This window comes from Temnothorax americanus, unplaced genomic scaffold (genome assembly GCF_048541705.1).
Source record: "Temnothorax americanus isolate GAGA-0224 unplaced genomic scaffold, ASM4854170v1 Scaffold13, whole genome shotgun sequence".
Taxonomy (NCBI): Eukaryota; Metazoa; Arthropoda; class Insecta; order Hymenoptera; family Formicidae; genus Temnothorax; species Temnothorax americanus.
This window is the reverse complement of record NW_027509264.1, coordinates 2,859,451-2,874,011: the sequence shown is the minus strand read 5'-3', so window position 1 is coordinate 2,874,011 and position 14,561 is coordinate 2,859,451. Positions and strand designations below refer to the sequence as shown.

Sequence of the window (14,561 nt, the reverse complement as noted above, 5' to 3'; positions counted from 1 at the left end):
TCCGCGAACGCGAAGACGCCTCGCGGGAGCGACGTAAATTTCTTAGTACGCTTTTACGACTGAGAGGATGATAGTCTGTGAATGCTCATGATTTTCTCATTTGACTGTAATCCCCGCGAATTATCTACGATGGTACCGTGATGAAAAAGGTTGAGAAAAATTTCTCTCCAAACGCATCAAATTCATTTGGACGTAAATTTCAGCGTGTCGTTGTTATCTTGGAAAAACATTTCGTCGACTATTCACCTTTAAATACTACCATTATGTAATATATATATCATGTAATATCACTAGAGACTCGGTAATCGATTGATAAAGTGCTCGGAAAATTGGAAAATTCAGGTTTGAACTCTGAAATTATATTTCTCGTAACAAATAAATTGTTAGGTAATTACGAGTGTCTGTCAGATGCGAATTAGCATCTATAATTAATGCTTGAGTAATGTGAATTGTAATTTTGGTAGCACATGACTAACGTTTCGACGAAAGATCGAGTCAAGTACCTGTATTGTCGAGATAAAGCTAAGAAATTAATATTAGGCCGATAATCCGCGCAATTATGTTGTACAGTCTCCTATTTACTTATTCAAAATATTATCCTATTTATTTATCTTTTCTATTTCTTTATTTATGACGTGCTTTAACAATTGAAAAGTGGCTAGCTCCGATCCTAAACGATCCTTGGACATGCAACGAAATTCAGTGAAGAGGATTAACGAACTCGCATTCCGCTGCGCTGGTAGGCGCGCTGGAATTTGCCGTACCGTAATGTTTCCGCGGGATAGGTCGAAGATGGAAGGGGGAAAACGGTAGTGAACGGCCGGCGCGCGTTGTCTCGAAGTCCATAAATAACTTAAGTCCGGGCTATACATCGTGATCTCGGGGTGTGTTTATTTCCTCCGCGGGATGAAGCATCCCCCGTGTTATCGGGGGGGAGGGGGGTCCCGGATATCTCCGGAGAAAGTCTCTCATTGCGTACGCGGACATTCGGCTATTAACTCTCCGCGAGCGAAAAGACCGGTGTCGGGTGGTATTCGATCCGGTGCGACACACGCCACGGGTGGTATATCCGCCGATGATAGACGGGTTATACAAAAGCTTAGCCGAACGGCGAGCTCGCCGGCAAACAAATTTTATCTTGCGGCGAGGGAGATTATAGGGGGTGGGATTCTCTCTCCGCGACTCCGCGTCGGTCGACGCACGGTCGTCGTTCACGGTGACGGGTTTAATCCCTCGGAAGCGCGCGCGTCTCGCTTCCGCACGGGATGATATCCACGGGGATATTCGGGATATTCGGGACGCGGTAACTCCTCGCGGCCAAGTCAATCCCGCCCGATCGCCCCGGAGACCAGAACAAACGTTCTGCCTCGACCGCTTTAACCGGGCTTTCGATTATTAATCCACGGACGCGCGCGATATCACGAAGGCGAAGTTTGAAGGCTGGTTAATTAACTGCGTTTATATCCGTCGCATCGGTGCAACATCGCGCGCTAATTAATTCCATTCTCACGCGCAACTTTTTAATCCACTTAACGTAATACCGTGTCAACGCGTCGCGCTCGTCCGGCCTCCCGCTTTCTTGCCGCTTTCGGCGCGGAGCGTATTTGTTTCAAGCTCGCTGTGCTGCGATTAGAAGCGATTATCCCCCGCATATTTCCACGGGATTCGTATACTCCCCGGGATATATAAAAAGAGATAACTAAGTAGTAATTACTTTCGTTCACTCCGGGACGGCAGAGAAGTGTTAAAGATTTTTGGAGTATCTGGTCGTTGAACTAATAAGGAAAGTTTTCCTACCTTTAATCAGCGCGAAATAAGAACGGATAACGTTAATCCGCTAGGACTTCATTAAAGTAGATATTCTTATTCGAGAATTCTTATAAGTAAGATTGAGGATTTCGATCTCGTGGCTACCGAGAGTCCAAAAGATTTCTCAAGATTCTGCGCTAGTTGGGATTTCTCGTCTCTGATACGAATGTATGTGCCTTGTGGTACATCGTGTATGCTGCTTCTCGTTCGTCTCAATTTGAGACCGCGGGAAAGCACGTCTCGGCATCGTGTTTCAGGTGCCAAAGTTCTTCGAGATAACCCAACCCTCATGCACACGGATCTCGTTATATAGATGCAAATGCATTATGCGTACGGCCCTCGCAACATCTATTCGGAAACACGCGCCTCTTGTTGTCCGCCGCCACGGTTGCAATCCGTATTCATGCATGTGCAGTTTACACAATTATATATATATACATATGTATGTATACGTATATTTATATATATATATACATGTGCTAAAGCAAATATTAGGATTGTAAATACCAATTGGTATTTACAATTTTCAACCTGATAACGTCTTTATCCTAATATTAGTTTAAACTGAGGTCTGTTGCAAAAATGATCTCATTACTTCTAAAAAATATCTTCTACTTTTAGTTATATTTCGGTTTTATTTTATTAGATATTAGAGTCGCGGTCACACACACACTTCGCATTATATTATATACTATTATTTATATATACTATTATATTATAAATAATTTCGCGTATTAACTTGCCATTCTTCCCTTTATCTATTTATCTTTTGCGCGGAAATTTCACACCCGGTGCCACAAACTGAGGACCCGGAACTTGCATACACGCACACATACGTCGTGTGTCGCAGCTTTTACACGACCGCGCGCGTGCGGTCATGCATCTTACTAACGGCGTGTCTCCACGATACATCGCTTTGTGTGGTTAGCTGAAGCTAGTCCTGGTATCGTGCTCGGAAAGCGGCAAAGCCATTCACCTTCGCGAGCGGACACCGCGATATAGAATCTCGCTTTAACGTTTTAATAATGGACGCTGTGCATATATTTAAGCAACGATTTTGTGCATGCTTGGCACGCACGGTCACATCAACGCGATATTAACGTTACTATGACACGCTATCGGCGCTTCTTGCGCATTCAACTTAATAACTCGAAGAGAGTAAGGAAAAAGACACTTGATGTGATACTCGAATATACATATATATACATATATATATATATATATATTAACAAAAATTGCCTTATTATTATCACAGAGAGAATGGACCAGCTCATCGCGATCAACTTTAACAAGAATAAAAAAAAAAAAATAAAACATTTTAGAATGCACTCATTACTTCATCTACAGAAGTGACTCTTTTCAAAGAGTTTGAGAAACCTTGATACTTCGCGAATCACATACAAAAAATTTGCGCGAGAAGATTTTATCAATATTTTAAATCGCAAATCGTTTAGCATATGTTTTTCAAACATTTATGCATGACAGACCGTAAATGACGAAATTCACCTTTACATCGACAACGCTCTAACGATGTTAAAATAAATTCCGTCCCATTTCTCGTAATTATCTTGAATCCGTGTAAAGTATTAACGAAGAAAGGGGAGCCGTACGCTTTCGATTTAACGCGAAGTGACCCTTTGGAAATGTCACCGTTGCGCGATCTCCGGTTTAGCGATAACTACCCAGAGCGTGTCGTGAATATCAAGTATTTTTCCGAATCAGGAAAGCTTGCGCGAAACTTGTCTTGTGTCTGCTGCAGTGATAACGCGGGTGTCGCGGGTGAAAGATGGGATCGGTTACGCGAGTGTATTTAATACGGCAATACATCACATACACGCGATCACGCAATGCGCCTTGTATTATGTAATTGTGCGGGGGGGGGGGAGGGAGAGTGAGTTTACGTCGCCTGTACGGCGTTTTACGATTCAATGCGCCCGCAGCCTACGACGATACCGTACGTTATTAACGAATAAAAGACGATATTGCCTACAAACTTTATTCGTAGCTTTATAGAAGAATACTTGCCGTGCTTCGTGCCCCGGCCGGATAACGAAACATAAAACCACTCGATAAAGACCTTCGATATTACCGGACCCTGATGAATAAAAAGGTCACTCTTAAACCCAGCCGAACGACCAACGGGGCGCGGAGGAAAAGTTTAAAACTTTTTCAATTTTCGATACTATTACGGGTTTCGATATATTTAATTTCCCTTCTCGAATTGTAAAATTGACGTTCGTCTCGAATCGAATTAAGCGTTATATCGCGCGTTAATATTACAGCGGAGACGTTTGCACATGAACGATATCGTCGATAAGCTTGCTTTCAGACAGGTAAGGAATTCAGATGACACTTTCGCATTTCGAAGCCCGCGCTCGAATTTCCTTTCGAGGCACGTCGATCTCGAGGCGGAGCATCATCGGAGATACGAAATACGTGCCTTCGACTTCTTTTCACGTGACTTCTGCATTTCCCTTCGATCGGGAGGTCGGGAGTCGGAGGGTCGACGCCGTCCTTCGCGACGGTATGAACGAGACGACGTTATCAAAGTCGCGCGACCGGAAACGGCCACGAAACGATCGAAGGGAAGAATTCTCGTCGCACGAGGGAGGAACAAAGGAGGCACCGACGAATCGTCGTGCGCTAAACATTATGCGACTCGTTGCGCCGGCAAACGCGCAAAATTACGGTTCTGTAACGCCGTACAACATCATTTCGCATTAGCGCAACGATAACCGACCGCATCGCACGTATGTTGCACGCGCGTTACATAATAAACGCGTGCCCCATTGTTTATTGCATAACCACGTTATGCATACGGTACAGCTTTCGCTATGATGTCTGGCACTCGCATATGGTTGACTATACAGTATACGGCGGTGCGCTCGTTATCCCAGAGATTTACTGCACCACATTTCAATTCCGACAACAGTTTAAAATTTGCTACTTTTCCTTCCTTCAGATTCGCTTGAATTTCCTTAAAAATTAATTAGAGAGAATTGCGTTGTAGATTTCTTTATGTATTTCCCAGAAATCCAACTTTTCCTAGTTGTAAAAATAATGTGCGGTCGGTCACGAAAACTTAGGAACGACGAGGATATCAAGAATGTAGAGAGAACGCTTATATTCACCTGATAATATATCGTGGACCTAGTATGCCACGGGAAGGCGAAACAGAGATCAAAGTTAAAAACTGACCAAATATAAGAGCTCCTTTTGCTCTCACCATGATGACCCCCGTCATCTATTGACGTGAGTGACACGTCCGTTGCGATCTGTTGATCTATCACGCACGTGAGAGAGGAATTCTATTATTATATTCGACAAGTACTCTTCTCTATATAATACAGATGACTGATACGTATTATTCTTAATGCCAAATATTTTTGCAATCGATCGCAAGTCAAAAAGTATACCATTAAAATTCTGTTCGACTCGTTTTTACTGGATCGTCATGCGAGCCCACACGTACCGTACATATACAGAAATATCGAAACCGCCAATATATAAAAAATATGAAACATTTTTAAAAAATGTTTTGAATAAAAAATTTTAAAGTTAGATACATATAATGCATGCGATACATTACAATTTTTTAGAACACGTGTTTTTTATGAGACGTTTTATATATAAACGTAACTGATATTTTTTTTTAATTATATATTTATTTAAATAATTCAATTCTCAATTATTCTGTGTATGAAAGTCAAAATTATTAAAAATCAATTTTTACGAAATATTTTATTTTAACATATTTTTTTATATAAAAAATATGAATACCTTTAAAATACTAATTTTTTGATTATCTTGTTGTACTTAATTATAAATTAATAAATAAACAACATATAACTGCATTTAAAATAAATATGCAGTTACCCGTTGCAAATTACAAATCTTTTAAAAATACAATAAATATTTGTGTTGTTAACTGATCATTACTCCGTGCATAAAAGAAATAAAATAATCGAATATTTTGATATTTTGTATCAAAATAAGTCATAATTAAATATTAATATTTGCAGAGTTATCAAGGAATTATGTAAAAAAATATTACGATTTTATTTGAAAAAATCGCCGGAAAGGAGGTACATCTCACATCTCATGAAAATTCACGCTCTAAAAAATTTATTTATACGCATTATACCTCCCTCTTAAAAACTTTATCTGAATTTTATTTTACTTCGTAATAAAATGTAGAATATCTTCTTGTACTACTGATTTTTTTATGACTTTATCTACACTTGTATGCAAAATGATTCGAGGAGAATTGTCAAAGCATGAATATAAAGAAAATATTGTTGTTCCATTTAAAAAATATCTCGACGATAAAAAGTTTTTAAGAGGAGAGAAAGTATAATGCGTATAAATAAATTTTTTAAAGCGTGAATTTTCATGAGGTGTACTTTTCGGCGATATTTTTTCAAATGAAATCGTAATATTTTTTTTACATAATTCCTTGATAACTCTGCAAATATTAATATTAAAAATAACTTAATTATTTTTGCAAATATTAATATTACATAATAAGAAATACGTAATATAAAAAAATGCGTTGCATGATGCATCATATTACCCTTTTGCAATGTCCTTAAAACTTTTATTTACAATTTTTCCTCAAAATTGCTTCGTGGTTGATATATGTATTTGGAGGTTCCGATGCTTTTCCCTCGCTCTATATACATCTACATGAATCGTACATGACCGTAGTCGATGAGAATGAATGCTGTGGTATCGAGAGACCCTCTGGCGAACGCCATTCGCCATTCTATAGTAAACTCTTTGCCGGTAGTGCTTTCCAGTGACATCGCACTCGTGCGATCTTTGTTCGGCCCGAAGCGTATCGTTTTGCACACGCGTGTTTATGGGTCACGTCGCTCGTTGTTCATTCATGGCCGGAACTTCGCCCCTATCGCGTTCGATCGCGTATAAAACGCGAGAGACATTGTTGTCTAAAGAAGATTATTGTTGAGCGATATTTTCCTGAAAGATCCCCTTTAATACTTCTTCATGGCGGCTTAGCCTCGTCGCTCAACGACGTGATGATAATAAAGTGAACGCCTCGCTGGCACTGACAATGAGTCGGAGATATATACGGGTGGCGAGAAGCTAACGACCCTAATTCTTCTAATTACGACCGCAGAATGCAATTTTCGTTTCTATGTTCACTGCACGATTTCTACACATAACTTGGCGTTTACTATCGCGCGCGCGTTTGCTGCATAATCAATCATTTCTGAATACATTGCAGATATAACATCGTTATCTTTATCCTATTCAGAGAAAAATATGATTTTAATATTATGTTTTAATGATTGTAATTATCAGCTTTAATCTCCCAATTAGTAAATAAATTCCTTAACATTGAAACACGATATAGTTTTCGATTTTTTTGGTCCATTTTGAAATAATGCGAAGTATTTATTCTTATGAGAAAGATCTGCTCTTTAATTGTGTAAAGTGAAACGTGAAAGTATTACAACCGAAATTTTTTTTTAAATACATATCCATCATCTTTGAGTGAATTTTCTGAGACATTTAACGTATCCGCATATACGATTTCTCATCTCAAAACTCCGTAAGACAAGATACCTCGTTGTCATAGGGCAGATGCACGTATCGCGGAAGATGTCTTCGCGAAACCCTCCTAAGAACAATGCGCCGCCGGCGATTCCCGGGGGCGCAGGAGAAGGGGATGCACACGCGCACCCGCTCGCGCGCTCGGCGGCGCGCGGCGGCAGAGGGGGCCGATCGGAACGGAGAAAACCGAGAGAGCGAAAGCCGCGGCACTGTATCTCCCCCTCCCCCCTTCCCTCCCATCCCAATGTGTACTGACAGAGAGAACGCGCTGGGGTGGCAGCAGCTCGACGAGCACGGCGAGGGGTAGCGGCGGCGGCGGCGGCGGCGGCGGCGGTGGCGGAAGTGTACGGGGGCGCGAGAGAGGAAGGGTGGCAAAGGCGCATGCCAGTTGGGCCCTCGCCGCGCTACGAGTCGGGCAACCCTAGAATTCTCGCCCTCTCTTCGCCGGAACAGCCCGGCACGGTCGCGCGACGTTAACCCTCCTTCGCGCGCGGCGTACTCCGAAGCGGAGCATCTCCGGCGGGCCCCGCCGCCCTTTCTACCCTGTTCTTGGCGTCAGCGAGCCACGGGCTCGCCGCCGTTGTCGCCGAGGATGCCGGAACAGTGATAACAATCGATGATAATAATTGCCGCGCGCCGCTTCCGGCGCGTCCTCCCGTGACCCCGGCGAGGACGATCGACTGCATCGCGGGCAGACGATCAGCCTCGGCGGCATCGTGCAAGTGGTGTAGCGAGCGTTGAGCGCGACGGAGAAAGAAAATGCGCGGACGTTGCCCCGCGACACCCGGCACGTGATCGTGCACCGGTCGACACCCGCGGGGGACTCTTCCGGGGTGTCTCTTCGAGTGATTATCACAATCGCGAGTGACACGAGTGTCTTGGTCGCGACCTCCAGATAGAAGTTGGTCAGAGGGGGATCTCATCATCATGAAAGTTGTCCTCATGGATCCGTGGCATTAGTCTTCACCGATGAAATACTTAAATATTTCGGTATTTGAAGCTAAATATAATTGCCCGCTTTTCTTTTTAGTGTCCAATTTAAAGTAGCCATTTTTATTAGGCAAATATAAAACGTGGAATTGGACGGATTATTTAATGTTGAATGTGCGGCGATAATGTACATTTAAATAGCATTTTATAAATTATCCACGCCTTCATTACGATCTATGTTACCGGTAAAATAGTCTTTTGGAAAATATCCTTGCATTGTATTGGCGAAGATAATTTGAAAATTAGAGAATCAAAAATGCAAAACGAAAAATAGTAATGACAAATTGTTATAGATGGTTATCTGTGATAGGTTTAATTGGCATACGGTGTTTCGACAGATTAATTTTATATACTTTATCACCGCGAAGATCTTCGAGTCGAGAAAATCACGAAAAAATCATGCATCGTATTGCGGACCGTGGTATTACGGAATTTACATGAACCTTCATATCGCGAGGAGTCTCGCTTCGATTTTTACTCCGACTCGAAAGTTCACACGGAAGGGCAACGTACGCGGTAGTTCGGATAGGGTTGATCGCGGAAGGCCAAGGGCGGTGCGAACGGACGGGAGTTGACGAGCAATCGACCCTCGCTCAAACGAAGTTTTGCAATATTCAGATGATCAGAGGATATTCAGGCACGCGCGCGTCGCGAATAAGGCACGTTAATTCGACGCGGTGGTATACGCGGAAGGAATTTCGTGAAACATGCAAAGTCCCTCAAAAGGAATCTCACCTCTCGTTGCGCGTTTATTTATCTCAACCGCTCGTCGCTCCGCGGAAACGAATGCTAATCGGGGAGGGACGGAGTAATGTGCTAACTCGTGCGACGAATATTGAGAGTTGAAGGACGCGAGATATACGGGATGGAGACCAAGTTGAAATAGTCGCGCGATACGCCCGAGACTAATGCGTTTTATCATTAAATACACCTCGTTGAGTGCGCTCCATTGTTTTCGCATTCGCGACAAATTGATTCGACGCTCGTTGATTTTATTCGAAATATTCGAACGAAGCTGTCGCGGCTCGTGTCACGGCGCCGACCGTGTGTCTCGATCGATGTTTTAATCAAGAAAATAGTCCGATTGAAACCGCGTATTTACGGTTTCGCCGACGCGACGCGACTTTTGCGAAACGCGCGACACGGCAAAAACCGGGATGGGGTTTGCTCGTTTGAGGATAGGGTTAAAATCGATGTGGCATTTAAGCGCCGGTAGTTGTTTACCTGTATCACGCTATTTTTTTTTGGAGAGAGAGAGAGAGAGAGAGAGAGAGAGATATATTTAACGGCAAGATTTTATTCACGTAACATTGGAAATTCTTGTTCATTAAATCAATATATAATTCCTATATCAATTTTCTTCGAACGGAATAACAAGCTTCGTGAAAAACATCGTGTTATGGCATTAAACTCGCTCGCGATATATATATAACTACCTTTTTAAAGATTATCTGAAAGGTTAAAGAGATTACACGGGAAAGCTATTAAAAAATCAGCGCAATCCAAACGATGCTGGTTACGCTCCCACGAGCGAAAGTAATTGGACGACGGGAATTTATATTTTGCATGAGAAAGAAAAAAATTCTAAGACGTACTCGCTTTTCTCGTAGCGTACGGTGAACAGCCTTTTGATAAAACCGGCGGCGGTTACCGAGAGCGTATAGCGGTGGCAACCTGATTATTCATGCGACTATAGCGACTCCGGCAACTCTGTTTTCGATGCACGCTTTACACGCTGCCGAATACGTTAACGTCGCTCGCATCAGAGGCGATAATGCGATGGGAAGATAGTACTCATCCTCTTCTTTTTTTTATCCGTAACAAGCATCGCCAAATTACTGGCGATATCGTTCCGAGTAGAGCATAGAATGTAGTGTTTTATCTATCGGAGGTCTCTCTCGTAATTTTGACATAATTTTCAGTGCCGCGCGTGTGTATTTTATTCGCGTTTAAAGGGAGGATAGAGGGAATAAAAAGAAACGAATTATCACGTATCGCGTTTGTATACCTTCGAAAATATAGTAGACAGGATTTTGTCTCGCGTTGAAAAGAGAAGAAAAATTTATGCGCGAAAGAGTCAATTTTCTCTCCGTTCTGAAATGCATGGAACGAGAAATTGCAATAGATAAAACGGATGACTCAATTATGCGATGTATTTTTTATTACTCCGCTGTTATTACATGCCGCACCTAAATTTAATGAACGTCAACATTAACATTGAGTTGTTTGCAGCGTAGCTGCGAGAAAAGTCGTCGCGCAGCTTTTAATATGTCTTGATGCGCATCGTCGACCGTTTAAATGAGTTTACGATCGATTTATTGCTTCGAGAGGATTCCTCTCCTCGTCACGGAGCTCGAATCCGCCGAGGCGCCACATTTTCAGGAAAATTGAAGTACTATGTACGTGTACACGACGGTGACATATAACATAGATTTAAATTCTTTGAGCGACGAAAAGACGAGGCGGCGCGGCGCGGCGGCTGCTGCGGCGCGGCGGCTGCTGCGGCGCACCTTTATTTTCACAAATGCATGCAACCTTCGATAAACGGTGATGGACTCTGTAACGAGTTTACGCGAGTTTGCGAAGTGGTTATCACCGGCGTCGACACGGACAGTCTTCGCTTTTAATCCGTTTCCTAACTTTCCCGGCTCTTGGTCGTGTACGTTTCCTTTATCGGGGCGACCGCGACTGTATAAATGCATTTCTCGTTAGGGGAAATTCGACGAACAGCATTACGCACATCCGCGGCGATGTTTTTTCCCCGCGGGAACTTACACGAGTCTTGTCCGTCCGTTGTTGAATTGTTTTTGCAAAATATCACGAGGGAAATTGCGACAAGAATGGACGTACGCCATTTTCTCGTGGGGGGGGGAGGGAGGGAAGCTCCCGTTTGTATTAATACGGGATTGCACGTCCCGCGTTGCGAGGGAAACGACATTTCCGCGCGACAGGTAATTTGCTATTCCGCTTTAGAATTAGCCGACTAATTGCCACGGTTTCATGATGAAGGCGAATTCGAAGCTCGCGGAAACACACCGTGTACACGTCGCGACACGTGTAACGCCGCGCAATGAGCTCGCCGCCGCGCGCGCGAGATCTCTGTCGCTTAATTCTAGCTTCATTATTCGTCTCGTGTCTTCTTAATATCGGCAGATCGATAGAGCGGGCGATTAGCGTGACGAAATTCGCGTCGAGTCCGCGCTACTTTGCAAGTGCGTAACGACCGATGGACCGCGCAAACTGCGAGAGTGCAAGCGTCAGCTTGAATATGACATCGCAACTCTACTCGTCGATACTAACGGGTAACGCTCGAACGTGCTGCTGCTCGATGCCGATCAGGAAACAGCGAGGAAAGCCAGAGCGAGCCCTCCGAGTGTGCGATCGATGGTAAACTTGGTCGTACGTGTAAAAATGTAAAAAAAAAAGAGAGATGATTTTCGTCGACCAACGATCGGGATCGATTTAGAAGAATTCACGGAAGAGTGCAAGAAACGCGCGAAGGTGTCGTCGATGTGGGAAGCAGCCAACATGTTCGCGTGCCTGTGGAATTTTTTCGACTGGTAAGACGTGTAATGGCATTTATTTGTGTATAAGGCCCCGGCTATAACGCGGAAAGCTTTTATTCAGAACACCTGTTTCTCATTCTTCCTTCTTTCAGGAATAAACCGATCAATATCATTTTCTACTTATCGAATCTCGCCGTGATATCTCACATCCGCATCTCGATATTTTCCGTATAATCTTGTTCATAAACTCCTTCGACTCTTATCTTGCGCGTCGCGAACGGAATTTTAATTACTGGCTGAAAGCGAGTATAATTATAGAACGAATACAATTAGAATAATATCTCGGGTCGATAATCGTATAATCTTGCTTTCATTAATGACGCAAAATTTTACCCCCCATTTTCGAGTCTAAGACCCAAAATATCGATCCTAGGTGAAAAATGATAAGGACCAAAATTGTAGAGTATTAAATGTTCTACAAGTTTGGTTATTACCATTTCCACTCTAAAGTTGAAAATAAGCGAGATATTTACAAAATCACCCTTTTAATCAAAATGGCGGCTAACGCTCCAGGGTTAGAATCCCGAAAATCCGGTTTTAGACTACCCATGATCCTCCGAAACAGTAAAAAAAAAAATTTGCTTCCCGGAATTAATTCCATTTAAATGTCTCTATTGACTGGGCTATGTATCTTTTTCCATCTCTCGTGACGCGCCCGTAGGATATGTACGCGCGAATCACTGCCGCCTCTGTACCGTGCATAAACCCGTCCGCTATCGAGCCATCGCTTCGATACATCTGGAGCTTTTTCATCTGGCTCGTAGTCGCGCGAAATGTACGCGCTGGTGAAAATACGGTCGAAAAAGAAGTACGGGCGAATAGAGGCGTGGTATCCGACGAGATCGACGTGACATCGAAGCGAGGTATTGTAGCCTACGTCGCGGTAAAGGGGGATGATTGTTGTCGATAAGGGAAGCGTGGGTGAAATGCGTATATAGGTCAAGCATGCCTCCGTTAAATTTGACTATACACATATGTGCGTTGTCCAGTACTCCCGCGCATACTCCCGTCTATGTCTCTCAAATTTTAGGGTTTATTAAAATTAAATAAAATTAATTGAGAGAGGAAGAATTCTAAGCGTTTACTCCGTTAACTTTATACCATTTTACCATTAACCTCGCTTGTTCGACGCGCCTTATACGGCAGCTTCTGGCACTGGGGCAAACTCTCAACAAAATGCTCATCCGCGGAACTCAACTATCTTGCAAAATGCTATTTGTGCAAAATGGGAATTGCAACTTGACAAACATAATTCATCTCTTCGCGCTGCCTCCGTTGTTTCGTTACGCAAGCCCCTTTGTGTGTCGCTTACAAGTGAAATTCGCCCGCTTTTAAGCGTCCTATTCCTCCTCGTACGATGGGATTATACTATTTTCACCGAACGAACTTTTCGCCATGATTATCGATCGGCTACCTAGGTCATGTGGCGAGGGATTGCACTCACTGGGAAAGACTTGCACGACTGCGACTGCGACACGTGCGTCGCGTACGGCATGCGCGATATATAAAGGTCCATTCACACATACCATTGACGGTATTCAGAATAATAGCGTAACGGCATTGTGGTCACGTTGTTATGATATTTGCGTTTTGTTGATTGTCGCTCGTGTGCAACGTAAAATTCGATTACTCTGGTTATATCCAGTTAAAAAAAAATTATAAAGAATTAGAAGAATATTGTGATATAAATTCAACGATACGAAAAAAGGCGTGAATATTTGCAAGTCTAGACGATTATACGACGTCGAATAATGTGCTGCAAATTGTTATTAACTAAAGGCTTCGAACGAGTAATTGATTACAAATACGCTCAATTGTTACATGGCACAACGATATTTATATTGAAAGCAGATACGAAGAGCTCTATACAGAAACAATTTGCGATCTTCAATGGCATTGTTGCAATTGACGCTATTCTGAATGATCGCGTTACTCTAATTAACTGTTCAATTTATGACTTATGTCGTGCGGACTATTGATAAAATAAACATGTATATCTATCGCGCGCGGCGCGTGGGATGTAAATATTAAATTTCTAAAAATAACAGTTCTACCGCATATTTTATCCGATATTGTGGAGATAAGGGGTCGGAAGGTCACGAGCGAAAATCGACGGAGAGACACGAGAAAGGGAGACGATTCGCCGTTGCCTCGAAAGGGGATCCATTCTGTTTCAATTATACTCTTGGGATATATGCTATGAGAGGAAATGACGTATTGATGTATATACCACGACCGACAAGACGCCGTGTATCGATCTAAACCGGTGTAAACTTCACGTGCACTCATCGCTACATGTAGAATATCAGGCTCGAAGAGCGTGTCGTAATAATTAACTCACAGCTCGCTGAGTTTAATTTGCATCGATAAATAAATTGCAAATTTTCCGATTGTACAGATACGATCATATTGTGTTAATTTCGATATATTTTCGGATTCTGTCAACGGCGGTGACATAAACAATTAAGATTTCGATCTAGTTTTCTATTTGTTACTCATATAAATTCCGTACGTTTTTGCTGCGTCATTAAATGAATTCTTTATGTGACATGATTTTTATAAATCACTATTTGAAATAACGATCATTTCCTGCATTACGTAAACTACTTATTTCAAGCT

The 14,561-nt window shown here is 42.6% G+C and overlaps 1 protein-coding gene across 11 annotated transcripts in view; it reads left to right on the top strand.

Moving 5' to 3' along the window:
- The window catches only part of LOC143893932 (uncharacterized), a 132,420-nt gene that overhangs the window by 53,163 nt on the left and 64,696 nt on the right, over positions 1–14,561 (top strand). The window contains exons 1-3 of one of the 11 annotated variants that reach the window (XM_077399810.1): positions 7,787–8,376; positions 10,609–10,775; positions 11,530–11,936. The exons of 8 other annotated variants lie outside the window; for them this stretch is intronic. In XM_077399810.1, the coding sequence (XP_077255936.1) occupies positions 11,887–11,936 (50 nt within the window). In that variant the 5' untranslated portion in view covers positions 7,787–8,376; positions 10,609–10,775; positions 11,530–11,886. Of the gene's footprint in view, positions 1–7,786; positions 8,377–9,652; positions 10,776–11,529; positions 11,937–14,561 lie in introns of those variants that run through there. 2 more of the 11 variants (XM_077399809.1, XM_077399808.1) reach the window with 2 other exon arrangements.